Here is a 21,370-nt window from a genome sequence, read left to right on the forward strand (position 1 = left end):
AGGCTGCACAACCCAACCGAATGTCCCTACAACGGGAGCCGACGGGATGACTGCCAGTGTCGGAAGGACTACACGGCAGCTGGGTTTTCCAGCTTCCAGAAAATCAGAATAGACCTGACCACGATGCAGATAATAAGTAAGTCCGGTAGAATGTCACGGAGAAGGGGACGTGCCCATTCCTCTCCCCATTCAGCCAGTGCACTGCACACCGCACACTGGCCGGGGGCAAGGCTCTGAGATGCTGCGGAGGAACGAGATGGGTTGCCTTGCCATCCATTGACGACAGCTGGGGTCCAAGCTGCGTGAGGGCGGGGTTGGCTCCTTTCCGTTTTACTGCTGTACAGCCAGTCCCTGGAAGGTGCCTTGCCCAGGGCGGAGCTCCCGTGAGATTTGTGAGAAACGAATGCGTGGAGTAGGTGAAGGCCACTAAAAGGGGACCACTGCAGTGGGGGGAGTCAGGACGGCATCCCCCAAAATATGACACTGAACCTGACATCTTAAGGTCAAGTAGCAGTTAGCCAGGCACAGGGTATCGGCGTGGGGAAAGGAAGGGTAGTAGCAGAAGCTTTGAAGGGAGAAGACAGAGCAGCTGCACGCCTTAAAGAGATTCTGATGGAATCTTCCATTCCCCCAACCGCCTCCCCCCTGCACAGTGCACACACATGCAGGGGCACACAGCTAATTTTATCCAGTTGTCGATTTACAGAAGAAAAGCGGACCACGGGCTTGCCTCTTGTAACCAGCCTCCGCGCAAGCTGATTTCATCCTGCAGCCAACACTGCCTTTTCGTAGGGACGTTAATCACAGGCGTGGTTGTAGATAGCTGAACGATCCAAACGTGTTCCCTCGAATAGAGGAAAAACAGAAATAATGAATAATTAATTTTTCCTCATTACCGTTGCTCCCGTAATATTGCATTGCTTTCCCCTCGAGGTGGATGAAACTTGATTTGTACCAAACTACTTTTTATCGCCTTCCGCAAACCTGATGGGGGCTAAAGGCAGAGAGTCTGCAGTTTTTCCGCTTAGAAAAACACTCCAGCTGAGACTCCGGGCTTCGGTGTGCTGTGGCCACAAGGGCCCCCTCTCTTTGCGGGACAGGGCGCTCAGACTTCCTTCCCACTGGAGCTCGGTTAACTGTAGAAAGATGAAGGGCTCCTTGCTGTTCCCGAAAGGCAAGGCAGGGAGGTAAAAGCGGCCTCTCCTTCCACCAGCGATGGCTTTTGCGAGATCCTTGCTTCGACCCCTCCTGCTCTGTGTAGAGCTGCTCTCCGGAGCTATGAAGAGGTTAAAAACACAAGCATTGTTTTCATTGCGTTTTTTTTTTTTTTTTTAACTCCAAGGTAGCCCCAAATTTGAGAAACTGCCATTAATACTTTCAAGATGAGGGCTCTAACTGCGCCACATTTTGGCAGGCATAGTGCATTGGCCATGGGAGGGCAGCTAAAGCCCCAGGAAGTAACTCCTAAGTAGCTGGAGATACTTTTGTAGCCGATTTCTTCCCATCCTTACAGCTGGGAGGCTGTACGCAGGAGACTCAGCCATCCAGTGACGCTTACCTTTAATGGACATGATTCACGTATTTATTTATTTATGTGAGAATCAATTCCAAAGTCATCTTAAACCCCCCTCTTGGCTTCCAAAGTCATCCTAAACCCCCCTCTTGGCTTCCAAAGTCATCTTAAACCCCCCTTTTGGCTTCCCTCCCATGGAGAGACCGTGCAGATAAAACCCAGGGAGCGAGGCTCTTGAACCACAGATCCAAGGGGGAAAGCAGTGCACATCTGGATCTGTTGCACATCTGGATCCGTTTGCTCACTAATGACACTTCGGGTATTTTTTTTCTCTCCGCTCTCCCTCTTACTCTTTCTCTCACTATCCTTCTTCCCTCCCGCCTCCCTGTGACTGTCCTATCCCTTCTGTACCTTTTCGGACTTCTCTCTTCTCTCCCTTTCTGCAAAACCCCGCAGCCACTGACTTACAGTTTGCCCGGACCAGCGAAGGACACCCTGTCCCTTTTGCCACAGCCGGGGACTGCTACAGTGCTGCCAAGTGCCCGCAGGTATGTGCTAAGGGCTCCCCCCACCGAGGACCCACGTCCCGCCCTGCCCGCAGGGGACCCCTGGCTGCTTCTGCTCCCAGGAATACAGTTAGAACAGCTGCTCTGGAGGGCAGTTTGGCCCCCTGCAGGAAGTCTCAGAGATGCTCCGAGCTACTCATGTAGCCACGCCACTCCTAGGAGTGTTTCCTAAGGAACCACTCAGAGCTACATGCAGCAAAATGCACCTGCTATAACGGTAAACATCTGGAAGCAGATTAGGCATCAGAGGGCAGGGGCTTTGCTTAAACAAACCGTGCTGGTTCACAGAGTGAATGTTATACAGTCAGTGACAGGCCGGTATAGGCTTCATGACTGGCTCTTTAAGAAAATCACAAGTCCTGCTTTGTAGCATTTTTGCCAGCCTCCCAGGTGTAAATACTCTCGCTCCGCCCCGCCCCCACGCCCCGTAACTGATTTCAAGCCACCAGCGTTATGTCCCCAAATGGGGAGTCCGGCAGAAATGCACACGATCGGCTCTCGCAAGCCAGGACAAGCGCGCTCTAACCCACCACCACGGTCAGCCGTTACAAATTGTAAACGTTGTGTGACAGAAAAACTGCTATCCCTCCTTAGATGTATAAAACGTGTAGTGTCCAGACGAAGGGCAAGTTTACCATCGTCTGCTGGATTTGCTGTTCAGCAGAGCCGCTCAGCGGCCATCTCATTGCCCGGCCACACTGCCACACGCCCTTGCCGCTCTGGAGGTGTGGATATTTTGAAACGCGCTGTCGTAAGGATCTGCCTGGCGCCACTTTTGCAAAATCGGCATCATCTTTGCAAGAAGCTGCAGCCCTGAGAAGGCGTGACGAATTCCGTGATTGCGGCCAGGAGAACTTGGCCCCGGTTCTGGCTTTGGTTCGAAAGGGGTCCTCACGAGGCCGTTGCTAAACTCTGGGCCAGGAGTTTCCCACTCGGCCCCCCGGGCCTTCAAAAGTCTGGGGACCAGGACGGGGAGCTGCATTGGGAATCCCAGGACGGGGAGCTGCATTGGGAATACACCATCTCCCCAGGATGGGTTTAGGCCCAATCAGAGACCATCCGAAGACAAACACATCTGAATTTTCTTTTAACAAAGTGTTTTCTCAGCCCCCAGCTTCAGAAAGCAATGCTAAACATTTTAGGGAAGTGAAAAGGAAGCTCTCAGGGAGAAAGAAAATAAACAAAGGACATAATGGTAAAAGGGGGCCTCTCCTCTATTACCCAGGAATTGAAAACTTTTGAAGTGCTGTTTCTTTAGAGCAGCAGATGACTTCAAACACCCCACTGGTGTGGGTTGCATTTTAACAGCTAATAGATTAGCCCTGTCCTGCCTTTTTCAAAAGTCTGAGGATCTTCTTGTTTCTCTCTGCGCATCTTTGGGGAAGTTTAGGTAAATGAAAGGTAATCTGCATTCATTTCTTTTAATAATTCAGAGACAAATGAACGTATTGATTTGCTAAATCCTGACCCTGAAGCAATTGCTAAATGAGAAAACCCAAAGCCCATGAGAAGCTAATTTGTATTTTTTCCTAGCCTGTTCTTCAAGCCATATCAGGGGTTTTCAGAACTCAATCCCTTAGACATTCATTGAGCACCAACTCCGTATACTGATGAAAGCCCTGAGTTTTGCAGATGGGTTTTCCAGGAAAAGGTCCAAAGAAGCACCCTTGTGCGAGGAGCTTTGGAGCGGTCGGCCCCTCCTGTGACCTGCTGATTGCACAGAAGCCAAAGGGAATGTGCTGTTTCCTCCTCGTTCACACTGTGGCTTTGGCGACTTACTTAGCAGTAAGAGCAGGTCCCCCAAGGCCCCTCAACAGGAAATGTAGCCAGAATGTGTTTTCCTCTTCTGACCACAGGGGATGCGGCGTTACTGTTACTGATGCTGGAATTGGTAGCATCTACTGAGTGTTTACTAGAGTTTAGACTTGGCTCAGCATTCCTAGGGCGGTGTGGCATGTCACCCCACAGCAGCCACCAGTGAGAATGTCCCCCCTTTTCAGATGAGAAAATGGAGTCACAGAGACGCCGGGGGTGGGGGGGAGGGGGCTTGCCCAAACCCACACAGCTGGTGCTCAGTAGAGGCGGGATTTGATCCCAAATGTGTCTGAGTGCAAATCCATGATGGCAGACGGGTCTGCCTGACCCCACTTGCAGAGAGGACTTTGCAGCCTTCTCCTTTGTCTGAACAAAGAACAAAACCTCTCCTAGTCTCAGGCACATCTTTCGCAAATCCCTCTGGATCCTCTGGTGCATGCATAACCCGGAATTACTTTTACCCTCTTAAATCAGCCACAGGAGGTAGTAGCTATAACATCCCCACCCTCTACCCCTCGAAGATGAGGGCTGTAGGGGCAAAGATGTCTCACCTGGAGCTCAGAGGACAGTAAGTTTTCACTCCTCACGGGACCCTTAAGGTGGTCATTATCAGCTGAAAACGTAGGTCCCCTGTGCTGGAAAAGGTGGAAAGAGAACGAGGAGGAAGACTGCCCGTTCCATCGGGTCTGTCACCCGCTCCGAGAGGGCAGATCTAGCCAGACGTGTGTATGGAGGGTGCTTAGACACCGGACGCCCGGATCAGCGGGGGGAGTTCTTGGGCCACAAGGCAGGTCAGGGGCCTGGACCTTGCACGAACCTTGAGGTCAAAGCAGATCACGCTACCTTCTCCTGCAGTGCAGGGGGAACAGACCATCCGTATGGGAAGCAGGATGGGAAGGGGAGAAAGAGAGGGATCCTCGGTTGCAGTGGGGTCTGGTCATAATGAACGGTGTGAACATGGCCTCAGGACAGGCAGGAGAGTGAAATAAGGAAAGAGCAGGTAAGAGAGCACAGCTGGGAGAGGTGTGTATCTGAGGAGGCCGGGCAACGTTGGGCTTCGTGCCTCAGGGCAGCCACAGTCACGGACACTTACTGAGGCCACTTCACCTACCAACCACTAACATCTGTAGGGTACATCATAATTTCCAAAAATACTTTTTAAATATCACCTACTCTGTGCCAGGTAATGAGTTACATGCATTATACCTTCTACCTCACCCCCTCCTATTTGCAGTGTAGGCATTACTAACCCATTTTACAGATGGACTCAGGAAAGTTAAGCCTACACGAAAAGGAGAGGAATCTGGATTCTAGGAAAAATCCAAACTGTCACAACCAGAGTTTCTCACTGTCAGCACTATCAGTGTTTTGGACTGGATCGATCTCTGTTGTAGGGACTGTGCTGTGCATCGCAGGCTATTTAGCAGTACCTCTGTCTCTACCCACCAGATGCTAGTAACACACACACACACACACACACACACCTGCCAGTTATGACAACCAGAAAGATCTCTAGATAATTGCCAAATTTCCCCCCAGGGGCAAAATCGTCCCCTGTGGAGAGCCACTAACTTCGATGCTCATATCACTTCCGAGAATTGGAATGTTATTTTGTCCCCATGTCATACATGTGGAATCTAAGGCTCCAAAGGGGTTGATAACCTCTGGTTAGGAAATAGTGATGGCATGGACACAGAGAGGGAGCCTGCAGGGTACCCCTAGTCCTGCCAGGTCATAGTGGACAAGCCAGGATGGAATATTTATTAACAATCGATCAACCGCCTATGTGTTACAGACTGTTATTGATATAAATAAAGCAATACCAAGTCCCTCCCCTAAGTCTACTGTTCCTCTTGGAGCGAGACACCCAACACAAAACAACCAATAACCAGGATTTCTGAAGTCAGGTACCAGCCGTGTGCAGCATGGCTAATTTCATTTAGCCCTCCCTACAGTAGGCTGAGGCAGATACTGTTACTATCTTCCATTTTACAGGTGGACAAACTGAGGTTCTGAGATTTCATCCCCCCCTCTCCCTCCCTGAAAGAGCCCGATTTTTCCATAGGCCTGGCTGGCGCGGAGTCCGCCTCGCCTTATTAAAGACTGCTTTGACAAAGTACGGGACCGTGTCAGGTTCCGAGAGGAAACATTCACCGCGAGCGTGTTGGCGCAGAACATTTTCAGTTCTGAAACCGCTCCTTGTGGGGTTCGAGGAAGCCTCAGCAAAGTATTTCAGGTGCCTTTGTGGAGTCATTTTTGCAAGCGAGGGAGAAACAGAGACAGATGGGCAACGCAGGAGAGGAGCTCTGCGGCGGCGTCTCCTTAGTAATAAACGTGGAAACACCGAGGCCCGGTTTTGAAAGGAATCCTGGAGCGGTTTGGGATCCGGGATCCCCGGCCTGGGAGAGGCGGTCCCGCTGCAGGCTGTGTAGAACGGGCCGCGCGCGCCCTCTGCTGGCCGTCCCGGAGAGCGCACCTGTCCTTTGAAGTCCCGCCCTGCTGTGCTTAGGGCGCGCAGTGCTCAGCGTGGCGGGGAAGCGGAGGCCCGGGAAGCTTTGGCAGCGAGATCTTGTTAGAAAAATTACACTGTGGTATTTTGTTCCTGAAGGAATCTGATAATTGTGAGCAACATCAGGATTGCTGGGTTAGGGAGGCAGAATGGCGCTGGTTGAGAGCGAGGACTTTGAAGTCAGGAAAATGTGAGTTGCCCTCGCACTGTCTCCTGCAGAAGCTAATCACCTCCACCGGGCCTTAGTTTCCCCATCTGTAAAGAGAACGCCTTCAGAGAGCTCTTGCGAGCATGCATGTAAAGTGCCTGGCCCAGACTTCCCCCCACCTTCCAAAAAAAAAACACCCTCATTAATTAGTAGCTATCGTAATTAATTAATGTCCTTCTCCTTTCCAAGGGCCCTTCATTGTGTGGCCTTTGCTTAGGACATCACGTGGACTAAAAGTCTTTTTCATTGGCTATTTATTCCAGGGTCGTTTTAGCATCAACCTTTACGGGACCGGCCTGTCTTTAACTGACTCAGCCAGATGGATATCACAAGGGAACTACGCGGTCTCCGACATTAAGAAGTCCCCGGTAAGGTGACCTAGTGGCTTCCGTTGGGTTTTGTTTTTTTCTCTTTCCTTCCTTCCTTGCCGGGTCTGTTGTGGTGGTGCTAAAGGGATGAACGCGCTTTCCCACTTGCTGAAACTATTTTGCAAAGTGTCAGGAAGGAAATTTAGGACATAAATTGAAGGTGAAGCAAGTGTAAGTTGAGTTTATCCCAAAGAGCCTTGCTTCACTTCTGGTGAATCCTTCCCTGAGTCCTCAACCTGTGAACCATCCAAGTAATTGGACGATGCCTAACGGAGAAGCTGAAAGCAGTTAAGAAGCCTCTGAGAGAGTGTGCAGCTCCAACACCTTGCAATTAGCCAACATTAGATTCCTTTTGTGAACGTAGGGCACAGGATGTTTGTTTGTTGTTGTTGTTGTTGTAAGAAAAAATGGAAGTACAACAGAGGCTGGAAGGTAGGGATGTTATCAGGTGATGTTCGCAGGGCGTTAGAGAAACACTCAGGGGTTTCACAGTTACCAGGTTTTCATGCTCAAAAATCCTGCCACTCAAGGTGTGGTCCACATAGAGCATCAACATCACCTGAGGCTTGTTGCAAATGCAGTTTCTGGGGGCCCGTGGCTTCTAAGTCCAGATCTGCCGCTGAACAAGGTCTCCAGGTGGATCATAAGCAAGGCACAGCTTGAGAAACCCTGGTCTCGGCGGTGTTTCTCAGAATCCCCTGGAAAAGTTTCAAATGCATGTGCCCAGACCCCAGCCAGACTGACTGAATGGGAACCTCCCAGGGGTAGAATTTTTAACTCCCCTTGTATATACCCAGGACAGAAACTGCTGCGTGTTCCAGCCTTCCCTCAGTTCTGAGAACCTGCGACAGGAACCTGACCCCAACGACAAAGGGGAAATTTACCAGAGTATGGCCTGTGGTCCCAGGTCCTGCTTCAGCCGTGACCCTCACACGGGGTCTCCTCAGAAATGTGGCTGGGGGAGGACAAAGAGGAAGAGAACGGGGAAGGGGGTTATCATTCCAGAGTAGGGTTGCCGGATGAAGTAGAGGACGCCCAGTTAAATTTGAATTTCAAATAAGCAAGGAACATTTTTTCTTTTTACTACATGCATGTCTTAAACACTGTGTGGGACATATTTATTCTAAAAAGATTACTTGTTGCTTATTTGAAACTTACATCTAACTCAGTGCCCTGTATTTTTATCTGCTAAACCTTATCAAAATGAATATAAAGAAGAAATTCAAGCTGTTCCTCGCCCCCCCCCCCCCAGGAAGGGACGAAACATCCAATTGTGACTTCCCAGGGGAATCCCTGAGTTTCTAGAGTCCCAATTTTCAGCTTCCAGGGTTAAATTTGTCTATGGAAAAAAAAAAGAAAAAAGAAAAATCTGACTCCCATCTTGCTCTAAGCCAGTCCCCATTGATTGCTCGTAAATCATTTAACGTTTTCCTTTGCACTGAAAGGAATAAAGATAGCTGATAGACGGCCCGCCTGCTTTAGAATGTGCCACCAAATGATTATGTTCTTCCACACCACTACCCCCCAGGGGCCATATATTATGTTTCAGTCACTCCGAGGGACAACAACATTAACTGCCCAAAACGTGGTCAGACACGAAGCATGATTCCGTAGGAAACCGTCTATGTAGACTCCGTTACCTAAGTTTCAATCCTGTCAGCCCTTATCAGTATTGTTTTCATCCAGAACCTAAAAATAATTACGGCGGAGAGCGCCACCTTCTGGAGAGAATGATCACTGCCCTGCAAAGACGGGTTGGCTGTTTTCCCAAGCGTTTGGGAGAAGTTCCGCCTTTCCTGGAGGGGGTTGGTTTGACATTTGCCTGCCAGCATTTTTTTCTTTTTTTAAATCTTGGTGTTCCGGAAAAAAAAAAAAAAAAAGAAAGAAAGAAAGAAAAAAAAAACCAAAACTCTTGGTGTTCTGTGACAGCCCGGAGAGCCGGAGCTCAAAAAGTAATCTCCAGGGTCTGCTGAGCACTCCTTGTGAATCCCTGGGAGCCCGGCCGGAGCTATCTGTGGCTCCTGGTTGCCGTGCCACGTGCTGCCCTGTGTGCCTCACCTGCTTGAGGGGCTCTCAGAGCAGCATCCCCTGACTACGCGCCCCGAACACAGGCCTCCCTGGCCAATGACATTTGGAAGAAAATTGTAGATTTTATTTGCTTCTTGAAGAGGCACGATAAGCCTGAGCTTACTAAAGGTTGGAATGAAGTATACAGGAAGGAAGCCTGTGTGACTTTATCGAAACCAGTGTTGCCCTAAATCAGCGGTTCTCAAACTGGAGCGTGCATCACCTGCTGTGCTAGTTAAAAGCACAGCCAGCCTCAGGAAGGGCCCAAAATGGACATTTCCAGCAGTTTCCTGGGTGGTGCTGATGGCCCTGGTCTCTGCCCACGTTTCCAGAACTGTTGGCCTGAGTTAGACCAACCCCAGAAGCTTCTTTTCAAAGTTACACTTTTTAGTTGCCCCCGAATAACCTGGTATTCCTTAGAACACACTTTGCAAAACCCTGCAATGTCCTGCTCCCACCATTACGTACTCGCGTGTTGCCCCGAGGGACTGAGGCCCTGCTTTGATTCGGCCTCCGATCATCCTCCCTTACTTTCCTACGGTCTTCTGCTGAGAGCTTCAAAGAAAAAGCCGCGGTGAAAACCTCAATTCTCCAAACCTGGTTGGCAATAAAATGTTTTTCCCCAGCAAAACTAGAGGAAGACTCCAGTTGTCCAGGGTAAAACCGAATCACCAGAATCACTTCTGGTGGCTGGCGCCCCAGAGCACCAGGTGGGTCCCCGCCCCACCTGGGAGCGAGGGACAACCCTATTTCCCAGCGGTGCTTTAGCTGCACCTGCTGTGCACAGGAACTAGAGTTTCTACCCTGCTTGTGTGTGAGGGGGACACCCACAGAAAGGGGAGCATGGCCCGGATGTGAGACCGGAAAGGAGATGTTGGAATTCGGAGCTCCTCTGCCACTGACATTCTGTGCCCCCTCAGCTCACAGATGTGCTCAGGATACGAAAAGGCCCTCAGCCCCATCCAGAGGTCTCCCGGGGCTCCCCACGCCCATCCTCAGAGCTGCTATCTGAACCTCCAGGAGGAGGTTCTGGAACAGCCTTGAGAGCTGAGCAGAGCGAAGGGAGGTTCACTTCAGGCCACATGGGAGAGGTGCCCACCAGTCTTCTTGCTTCTTTGCAGGCCTGGGGAATTTGTGGGGTCAGCAAGGGGCGAGGGGCGGGGCCTGTGTTTCTGAGGCCTGGCTGCCTGGCCCTGGGGCCTCACAGACATTCCTTACGCTGAGGGAGGGTTGTAGATTGAAGAACTGCTTTGAAATTAAAAGTTAATGAATTTTGCATTGTCATAGAGGAGATGGCCTCAATTCATATCTCTTTTTAATTTATTTTTTTAATTTACATCCAAGTGAGTTAGCATGTAGTGCAACTGTGATTTCAGGAGTACGTTCCTTAAGGCCCCTTACCCATTTAGCCCATCCGCCCCCCCCCCCGAACTACCCCTCCAGAACCCTCTGTGTGTTCTCCAGATTTAAGAGGCTCTTACGTTGTGCCCCCCTCCCTGTTTCTATATTGTTTTTGCTTCCCATATCTTGCAGCTCATTTACAACCAGTGGAGTTAAGGGAACACGAGTTGAACGTGTTGGGTCAGGGTGCAAGTGTATATGTGGTCCGGAGTCAATGCTCATTCATCTTCCATGTACTGCCTCCTACCTCGTAGTTCACTTGTGAAAATCCCACTGTCTGCAAACATAGAAATCATAGTGCAGGCCAGGAGGGAAAAATGACATTTTAGACATGTGTACTTTTTCTTCCATACGTTCCTGTAGAAGTTAGAGATTTAAATATATTCTAAATATTAAACAATGTGTATATTCACATATATGTGACTGTGTAGGGTTATATTGGGGAAATATATATACCTCCCATGTTTTATGGGCAGTTCACCACCAGCACACTCCAAAGAAATGTAAATCAGGGGCGCCTGGATGGCTCAGTCAGTTAAGCATCTGACTCTTGATCTGGGCTCAGGTCATGATCTCACAGTTTGTGAGTTCGAGCCCCGCGTCAGGCTCTGCGCTGACCGTGCGGAGACTGCTTGGAATTCTTTCCCTCCCTCTTTCTCTGTCCTTACCCTTACCCTGCTTATATGTTCTCTCTTTCTCAAAATAAATAAGTAAACTAAAAAAAAAAAAAAGAAAGAAATGCAAATCAACCCGCTTCCAGAAAATCACAAGTAAAATCACGAAGCCTACCTCACGTTGATGGAGGAAACCAGAAACATTTACGAAAAGTATGAAATACAAACTATTCATAATGGAGCAGAGAATCTCTCGTTTTAATTATATGTAACAGTTCAAACTAAGCTAACAAAATATTCACTGAAAAGAGATTTTTAGAGTACTTGCTTTAATGAAGAAAATAAAAATGATTTATAATTAGTGTTTCATTGTATGTGAGTAGGTACTTCTAAGATGCTGGAAAGCATACCTTTTTCTCTGAAATAGGCACTGTTTCCATGACAATCATATTTATGCTAATCATTCTCTTAGTATGTTTTTTTCTTTGTGTTCTGTAGTAAAAATGATAAGTTTTAGCTCAGACTTGATCTAAATCACATTAACAGAGTCCCGATTAGTGAAATAGCATGAACATTGCAAAGCCATTATCAGCACCTGTATAATTACCCAGACTTTTCTCCTTCTTCATGAGAAAAGGCTATGATGGAGATCCACACATGAAAAACTACCTTTACGATAATAATAGCTAGTATTTTTTGAGCACGCACATCAGGCCAAGAACTCTGCTAAGCACTTTGCATACATTCTTGCTTTTATAGCAGATCTCTGAGGGCAGACAAATATTACCCCCATTTTACAGATGTTCTAAGAAACTGAGGCTTAGAGAGTTGCTTAAACATGCAATACAAGCCCCAGGCAGTCTGACTGTGGTTCTCTCTACTGCTGGGTCCAGAGAGAGTGTGAAGAAAGCATGAGCTTGTGTGAGACAGAAGACATTCACAGCACATCAGCATTCTGAAGACCCACAGGCCAGCGATTTAGCCTCCAGAGAAGGTTCCTAGTTGGAAGGCTGGCTGGTCTGGCATCACATCCAGTTGATGGTATCAGATTGGCTCCAGAATTAATACGGGCCCCTAAAAGCAGGACCGGTTAGGGGCGCCTGGGTGGCTCAGTCGGTTAAGCCTCCGACTTCTGCTCAGATCATGACCTCACAGTTCGTGGGTTCAAGCCCCACGTCTGGCTCTGTGCTGACAGCTCAGAGCCTGGAGCCTGCTTCCGATTCTGTGTCTCCCTCTCTCTTGGCTCCTCCCCCCCTCAAAAATGAATAAACATTAAAAAATAAATAAATAAAAATGTTAAAAAAAAAAGTTTAAAAGGCAGAACCAATTTGAGTTTTAGAAATAGATCACTCTTCCAACTCAACATCACTCATAATCAAAGGCAAGCAAATTTTTAAAAGGGAGAGAAACTATTTTGTTCTCTTTGTTAAATTGACAGAGCTTTTCTTCCCTTTGTTTTTAAACAAGATTATCCGTTAATTTGCAAGAGACTTTCACAGTTTGGCAATATGAACCAAACCTTCATGACCTTGACCCGATTCTGGGAATGTAGCCTGAAGATATCCTGAAATGCAGGCACAAGTATAGTTCATCACAGTGTTTCTCTCGACAGTGAAAAATGTGAACCATCCAAGATGCCAAACATTGTGCAGGAATGAAAGGGTGGGGGGTGGCTAACACAACATGGGAAATTTACACAGTGAGATATGATGTCACAATTAGACAAGGAGTTCGTCACAGCATGGTAAAGGGTTAGGGGAATTAATTCAGCAAGCGATCTGAATTGCGGGTCAAAAAGAAGAGTGTATATCAGCTTCAGCCTCTCATTCATTCATTCATTCATTCATTTAAGAAATCTGTATTTAGTCTCAGCCTGAGCCATACACTGTTGGGTTCTAGAGACCTTGAAATTTAAAAAGACATTGGCCTTGAGCACCTGGGTGGCTCAGTTGGTTAAGCGTTCGACTCTTGGTTTCAGCTCAGGTAATGATCTCATGATTCTTGGGGTTCGAGCCCCACATTGGGCTCTGCGCTGACAGTGCAGAGACTGCTTAGGATTCTTTTTCCCTCTCTCTCTGCCCCTCCCATGAGGATGCTCACTGGCTGTCTCTTTCTCTCTCACTCTCTCTCTTTCTCTTAAAATAAATAAACTTTAAAAGCAAAAGAAGACATTGACCTTGCCATTGTGGGACTTACATTCTAGCAGGAAGACAGATGTAAAGAAAGTATTACCCAGTTTTATAGGATGCTATGTGGTAGGTAACTGGGTAAGGAAGATTTTTAAGAGAAAGTGGCTGCTAGGCTGGGTTCTGAAGAATTTAACAGTCAAAAACTGGGGTGGTCCAGTGTACACAGATGGGCAAGGGACACGGAAGAGAGTTCCAGGCATAGGCCATGGTATTGCATGTGCAAAGGCCCTGTGTTATAAGGGGCACGTCAGAAGAACAACCCAACGAAAGGCAGAGGTCAGGGGTGGGGTGGAGGGAAATGATAGCATCTGGAGAGTCAGGAAGGGATCGACCGCAGGCCAGCAAACTTTTTCTGTGAAAAACTGAATAATGAATACTTATAAATATTTTAGACTTTGCCAGCCAGGGGGCAAAAATCAGTGCTAATTGTATATGTATTTATATGACAAGAGTGAAAACAAATTTGCACAACATTTTTATTGATTCAATTTTAAAAATAATAATTGAGTACATTTTTTGGTAAACATACTTACCAGTGAGAACCATAGAATATTCAGAAATGATCATATTTTGCTTAAACTAGCTGCATATTTTGCTTAATTCTCTGTTATCAAAGTTGATGGTAAGTATTTGTTAATGCGGGTCAGCGATGAGATTTTCTGCATTTCATCTTTATAAACTTTCTTTTACACAAATAGGTATTGTCAAACACTGATATAGTCCACAACCATGTCCTTTTAATTGAGCATATTCACACCTTGGCAAGCATTTCTAGAATCCTATTCGATTTTTCTCTTGGTATTCGCCCTTTTGTACGTCATTGCATCACAGATTAAGCCCTTGCCATTGAAGGCGAGATAGAGGCTTCTCAAATGCTTTGTTAAATGGATTTTGAGATATGAAATTTGCTCGGCACTTTGCCCAAAGTCCAGAACATGGTGCAGGTGCTGCCACTCGAGCTCAGAAAGTACATTCACCAAAAATGTACGTGGCCTGAGATACGGCTTCTTGTCTTCATTCTCAGCAGAATGGAGAGCACGTAAAGCGGCTTCACCCTACTTACGATTGGAACAATGTTAATTGATGTTAAAATGACTTTACCCCAGGGTAAGCTGTGCCTGTAAATGCACTTTTGCCTTGAAATTCAGATTCCATTCCCTAAGAAATATTGTCAGATCCATAGCAAAAGCTAATGCGCACAGCCAGGGGGGTGTCCAATTACAGCGACTGAGAGCAGTTCTCGTTCAGAAAAAAATGTTAATCCCAGCTCTGAGCTCGAAAGTTCACGGTCAAACCTGTCCACTGCTAAGTTATCAAACTGCTAGATGGCAGCATGGGTCAGGGCATTCCGTTTCTAGTTCTGACAAGGAAAGTTTATAAAACTGATGATGGATAAGGTCATGGTAGCGAAAGCTGTTCATCCTGGCTCTGTAACACCTGATGGATTCTTCTCTTTTCCACCAAGCACCTACTGATGGATAATACGTTAAGTGATTATAGGCTTCAGACACCTTACATTTTTATGAGCTTTGTAAATTTGACCAACTAAAGCTTTCTCTGCGTTCACATACTTTCTTACCACTGTCAGTTGCCAACACATCTTGGTAGATTCCACTTCAGCTGTTCTGTGCTAGTGTTTTCTCAGCCTCTTTGAAATTGTCTTGCCTGAATTCATTTCACACAGACTATTCACGGAAGCCAAGTCACTTCACGCTCAGCAACATCTCAAATAAACAACTGAATGATATCCATAATACGTACCTATCAGCTCATCAGGAGCCAAAAACAAAAAACAACACCCCCCCCCCAAATTATTTGCCTCGTGTTTTAATTGATTATTGATGTTACTGCCAGTGTCATCGATTTTTCAAGCAACTGTTTTCCTCCCGAAAACGATTGTAGTCTTGAACAATTTATTTTCTCTGGACGCATTTGTTCAGCTGTTAACAATGAAACAAGGATGGCTTTAACTCACCATGGGGCAAACTGTTTTCCCGGCTTAGCTAATGCATCAGCCACTTGGAAACTTACTTGATTTCATTATTTTTACTCAGTTTCATTTTTTTTTTTAATTTCTTAATGTTTATTTATTTTTTGAGAGACAGAGAGAGACAGACCATGAGCAGGGGAGGGCAGAGAGAGGGAGACACAGAGCCCAAAGCAGGCTCCAGGCTCTGAGCTGTCAGCACTGAGCCCGACGCGGGGCTCAAACCCACGAACCGTGAGATCGTGACCTGAGCCGCAGTCAGTTGCTTAACCCAGGTGCCCCTACTCGGTTTCACTTTTTTATCGTTGGGAAGAAACAATGCTACGGTGAGATCTTCGGTTTTGAATTTTCTAAATTTATGACCATGGCTTTCCTTGTGAGTTGGAAACGTGTGCTGAGGCTGAGGTTGGTGATGATGGTGTATATTGTATTCTCCTGGCACAGCTGTGGTGTCATTGCATGAGAAACACAATGCTTTGCCATCTAAGTTTGATAACAGAATAGCTCACATACAACAGTGCCTTAAAAGAGCAACATACACAGTCCCTTTCCGTTTCTTGTTCTGACACGATGGTATGCGCTGGTAATGAAACAAAATACAATGTTAGGATATGGCAACACGCACAGCATTGCAAACACTGTTAAGCCACCCCTGTGCCCCTGTGGTTTGCATTATGCTGAGTCGCGGTGCAAAGCAATGAGAGCTGTCACCACCGTCCATCCTGCTCTTACAGCCTGGAAGCAGGCACAGACATTAAGTGAATGAATGAACATGGCTGTGTTCCAATAAAACTTGATTATGGGGGCGCCTGGGTGGCGCAGTCGGTTAAGCGTCCGACTTCAGCTCAGGTCACGATCTCACGGTCCGTGAGTTCGAGCCCGCGTCGGGCTCTGAGCTGATGGCTCAGAGCCTGGAGTCTGCTTCCGATTCTGTGTCTCCCTCTCTCTCTGCCCCTCCCCCGTTCATGCTCTGTCTCTCTCTGTCCCAAAAATAAATAAAAAACGTTGAAAAAAAATTTTTTTTTTAAAAAACTTGATTATGGATACTGAACCTTGAATTTCGTACAATTTTCAAATGTCAGGAGATTCGGTTCTTGGTTTGCTTCTTCTCGCCGTTGAAAAAATGTCAACGCTCTTCTTGATTGATGATTGACGAGCCACACAGAAACAGGTGGCAAGCTGGATTGGACCCACAGACCATAGTTTGTCAGCCTCTGCTTTAGACCGTGTGGGGACGTTGGGGTCTGCTTCTATTCAGAAGGCCTACCTCCCTCCCGTGCATGCAAGAAAGATGTCCAAAAAGCCAGCGCAAGCCTTGGAAACACTAGTCGGGCAGGGAGTCTGAGAGCATGCGTTTTCTTGCAGGACGGTACCCGAGTCATGGGAAAATGCGGTGGCTACTGTGGAAAATGTACTCCGTCCTCTGGCACTGGCCTGGAGGTTCGAATTTTATAGTTAAGGTAAGTAGGTCCCACGTTTCTCTCTCTCTCTCTCTCTCTCTTATTTTGTAAACTCACGATTAGCAAATGTAGCCAAGTCATCTGCCCCCGGAAAGGTTACTATTAAGCATCTTGAAACTGACTGGCTGTTGTAACTTTTTCTTTCCTGTTCATCTGCCCTGTTCATCTGTTCTCCGCCCGTGGATAGGAGGTCCCTAGGCTTTCTGCATCAGATTCCTCTGCAGTTTTTCTTTAAAAACTTAACCAGGCTCCATCTCTAGAGGTCCTGAGGTCTCTGGCACATCTAAGAATCTGTATTTTTGATACAGGGAATTCTGATTCAAGTGACTTACGGATTAACTTTTGAGATACTGCCCGAGAGTACTGCATTAATAATATTCATGACATTCATTGAGCTGTGACTGTGCCAGGCACCAGGCTGAACACTTTGTTGGCATTATTTCATTGAACCTCATAGTAAAGCCACAAGAGGGGCCACTTACCCTCATTGCACAGATAGAAGCTCAGGCCCACATAATTAAGTAGCTTGCTTACGATCACAATAGATTCCTTCGGCGGAACCCATCAGTGTCCTACACCAAAGCCAGTGCTCTCAATTAATGCTCTGTTCCACACGCTTGTGACTCAGCATGTCATCCAAGGACTGGCATGATCAGCATCACCTGGGAACTTGTTGGAATGCAGAATCTCAGGCCTTCCCCTGGACTTACAAAACCAGAATCTGTATTTTAACAAATCCACAAGAGAGTCATGCGGGTGAAGGTTTGAGAATTCCTGGTCTCACTACATTATGCTGGCAAGTGCTCCCTCTGCTGGGCAGAGGAATGAATCGGTCACTCATTTTCTGGTCCCCGCGCCTTCCGCTACAAGGTATGAGTTCAGCCAACTCATGTGACCCTTCTGCAACTTATTTCAAGCTTTCAGCAGTCCATTCTCCTGGAGGGCTCTTCAAGATCCTGACACAGGAGTACCTACTTGACATTTGTGTATCAGTGTTTCAGTTTAATTGAAATCCGTAGTCAAAACTATGATCTTCAGTTAGGATTGTTTTTATTGCAAGAGGCAACAGGAAAAAAAGGAACTTTCATCTTAAGGAACTGAGAAATCCAAGCAGTGGGCTAGCTGCAGGCATAGCTGGATCCAGAGGCTCAAACGGAGTCATCAGTACTCATTTTTTCTCCCATTAGTCAACAAGGCTTGCTTCATTCTCAGGCAGACCATTTCCCCAACACCATGAGCTGCCCCCCAAAAAACGCTCACATCCAGCATTCATTCTGCACAAGAACTCAGGCTCTTGTTTGCCACATGGGCACCTCTGAACCAATCACCATGTCCAGGAGACAATGTCCTGAACTCATGTACCCACCTGGAGTCAGGTGATTGACAGCTTCCTTTAGAAGAGGAAAGAGGCGATTGTTATCAGGAAAGATGAGATGGGATGGAGACAGGCAAAGTCAGCAGGTGTCCACTAGAGATTCCCATTTTAAATGTATTTTACATATTTGATATCTAGTAAAATGGTATTGTGTGTGTTTATGTGTAGTAAAATTTGAGTGAGTGTATATTATAATATTTACATGCATGTCTAGGAAAAAAACTAGAAGGAAAGGTGCCAATATTTGAAAAGCATTATCTCACGTGGGGGATTTCAGGCTAGGAGTCTATTTTCTTCTGTATACTCCCCTGAAACGTCCATGTTCCTATAGCAGACACATATCACTTTAAAAATCCAGAGAAGTTAACAAGTGTCATTTTTTAAATTCTGTACGTAAAAATCTTTGGCTTATCTACTCTTGACTTACCGCAGTTGATACAGGACATTTACTTTTCTTATTTGGTTTGTTTATTTCCAGGTGCTCTGAAAAGGAAGCCATTATGGGATGGATGAAGGATAGTAATGCAATACCTCCACCTTAAATTTGTGTGCGTGTGGGTGTGTGAGGACTTGTATGAGTGTGTGTGTGTGTGTGTGTGTACATATGCACATATATACATATATATACACACACACACATATATATCTGTATATATGTGTGTGTGTGTATATATATGTGGAATATCCTAATGATGTAAAGTTTAATATTTATGTTTGAAATTATTTATTGTGATGTAATATTTTTGTACGTAAAATGATTCTATTATGACTGCTTTTTGCATTATGTTGTCCCTTGCAGTCAAATCACTGCATTTTACGTACTCTACATTATATGTAGTACTATGACAAAAGTGATCCTTCATTATCACGGTACACTATTGTTTACTTTCTATCTGTAAATATTTTATTGTGACCTTTAAGAAATTGTAATTTGTCTTTTTAAAACAACCTAGCTGCCATCAAGGTGCTACAGAGTCGTGTGAGTGTATTTTGGCATTTCTAGGAAAGTATCCGCCCACAAGTAATTTAGCGATGTCACAGATTGTACCAGCTATTAGTTATGTTAACTATTCAGTTTCATGTGATCTCTGGGAAAAAAATTGCTGCCTTGGTGCTATATAATGTATATATTTAAGTGATCACCAGACTCAGAAATGTAAACACTTTTAATAAAAGGGAGGCATAGAAGGACAGAATGCAACGGACAGAATCACTTGGAAAAGTAAGACCACTTGTTCTTATTTTTGGACACGCTTGTTTTGGAAGAGGATTGGACTCTGTTCTTTTTGTTACTGTTATTAATACTTTGCTTCAGTTCATGGTGCCTAGATCTCTCTGAAGTTAAATGGAGGAGACCCCAAAGCCACTGCATTACAGAGTGATATTGAGAAAGTGAGATCCTCTCGACATTTTGCCAAGACGTTCTAAAATGGTGTCCCCGTTTATCAGCTGCAAGACAGAGGATGCTCAGGATGGGGTGACCTTCAGCACTCCCAGCACACCTGGAGAAGTTCAAAACTAGTTCCTCATCGTCAGGACTGCCTTCTGCCTAAACGCATTAACTGGTGACATGACTTTTCTTCAGGCCATGCGCCTGAGACCCTGCCAGTTCATGGCTGCTGCAGTAGTTAGCATTTGTGAGAAGACGTAAACCGTGGAATGGAAGACACCTGAGTCTTTCCAATCTTCCATTAACCCACTCCTTGTTACTTACATCCAAAATGGAAGTCCTGAAGTCAGTGTCTCTCAGCCCTTCCAACCTGATTGAAGGGGAGTCATTGCCAATGACCCGTGGCAGACCTTCAGTGTTTGAAATCCTGCCCACGTCCAAAACCCAAAGCGATTAGAAAGAACCTGGGAGTATCCTCCAACCCCCAAACGAACTCCAGAGTGCTCCATAAGAAGTTATACTCGGTGTATGAATAAGTGTTATTCTCCTTTATTAATACATTGTGAAAATATACTATGAATAAATACCATGACCACATCCAAACATTTGTGTTTCACGTGGTTTCTGGACTCTTGATTCAAGTAGGAATGAAAATATATCTGTTTTTTTTTTTTTTTTAAGGTTGCCGGATTGAGAAGAAATGCACATTTTCTTAATCCCATCCATTACAGTTGCCATTCCAGAGGTCGATAAGGGACAGGGTCTGTCCCTCAGGTCTGCGTTTTCACCCTTCAAATCACTTGTCTCTTCTGAAAGAGTCTGTGTGATGGGGAACAGATGAACAAACAAAACAGGAGATTTCAGTGGGTTTAGGGGCTTGATTGTTGATTTTATATAGCAGTAGTTTCTACTCTATGGACTTAATGGTGTCCAGGGATATGAGAGCTTTCCAAAGAAGTCTAATAAACAGCAAATAGTAGGTCGCCAGCCCCTCTACGTATTTGGTTGAGGTCATCCTGACAACCACCAAGTAGATGTTCACGTACAGCAAATAAGTAGCCGTCCCCAAAAGAACCCTGTTTGGCTCTGATGGGGTTACACATCCACTTCTGGACCAGTCATATTGTTGAGGGAGCTGACATCCTGTACCACCTAGGGGCGGGTGATTGACAGCTTCAGCTGGAAGGGATGGTTCCTGGAGGGAAAGGTTTGTTTTCAGAAAAAGGTAGGTAGAATAAAGACAGACAAAAGCCAAAGGAATCCACTCCAGAGTCCGTGTGTGTGTGTGTGTGTTTGCATGCACGGGCAAACTCAAATCCCATAGCTCATACCAGCCGCAGCCCCACCCCTTATCATCCCTAAGCATCATCTAAGACTTGGGTTCTAGGCCTTTCTCTGACATATATTAACTGATCCTGAGCCTTAGTTTCTTCATTTGTAAAATGAGACTATTGATAGTCCTACCGCTTACTTGTGAGATGGTTTTCTGAAGACCCTTTCAGCCCTGCATCAATGGTGGCAAAATAGCTGCCCTCAGACTCTGCATCAGCAAGCTTAAACTGATTTACAACAGTGAGACACGAGATGTTTCAGTTAGGAACTGCGTTCCGCTGCTAATTTCAGAGCCCTGACGGCAATGGCTTACAACATTAGAGTGTATTTCAGGGGCGCCTGGGTGGCTCTGTCGGTTAAGCGTCTGACTTCGGCTCAGGTCGTGATCTCGCAGTCCATGAGTTCGAGCCCCATGTCAGGCTCTGTGCTGACAGCTCAGAGCCTGGAGCCTGTTTCAGATTCTGTGTCTCCCTCTCTCTGACCCTCCCCCATTCATGCTCTGTCTCTCTCTGTCTCAAAAGTAAATAAAGGTTAAAAAAAATAAATAAGAATTTAAAAAAGGTGTTCCAGAAACCG

General features: G+C 46.2%; 1 protein-coding gene across 3 annotated transcripts in view; it reads left to right on the top strand.

Moving 5' to 3' along the window:
• Window positions 1-20,069, top strand: part of ADAMTS9 (ADAM metallopeptidase with thrombospondin type 1 motif 9) — a 163,410-nt gene extending 143,341 nt beyond the window's left edge. For all 3 annotated transcript variants that reach the window (XM_058726271.1, XM_058726273.1, XM_058726272.1), the window contains 5 exons: window positions 3-136; window positions 1,970-2,061; window positions 6,875-6,979; window positions 16,603-16,697; window positions 18,551-20,069. In XM_058726271.1, the coding sequence (XP_058582254.1) occupies window positions 3-136; window positions 1,970-2,061; window positions 6,875-6,979; window positions 16,603-16,692 (421 nt within the window). In that variant the 3' untranslated portion in view covers window positions 16,693-16,697; window positions 18,551-20,069. The remainder of the gene's footprint in view (window positions 1-2; window positions 137-1,969; window positions 2,062-6,874; window positions 6,980-16,602; window positions 16,698-18,550) is intronic.
• Window positions 20,070-21,370: the final 1,301 nt, after the last annotated feature.

The sequence above is a fragment of the Neofelis nebulosa genome, chromosome 4 (genome assembly GCF_028018385.1).
Source record: "Neofelis nebulosa isolate mNeoNeb1 chromosome 4, mNeoNeb1.pri, whole genome shotgun sequence".
NCBI lineage: Eukaryota > Metazoa > Chordata > Mammalia > Carnivora > Felidae > Neofelis > Neofelis nebulosa.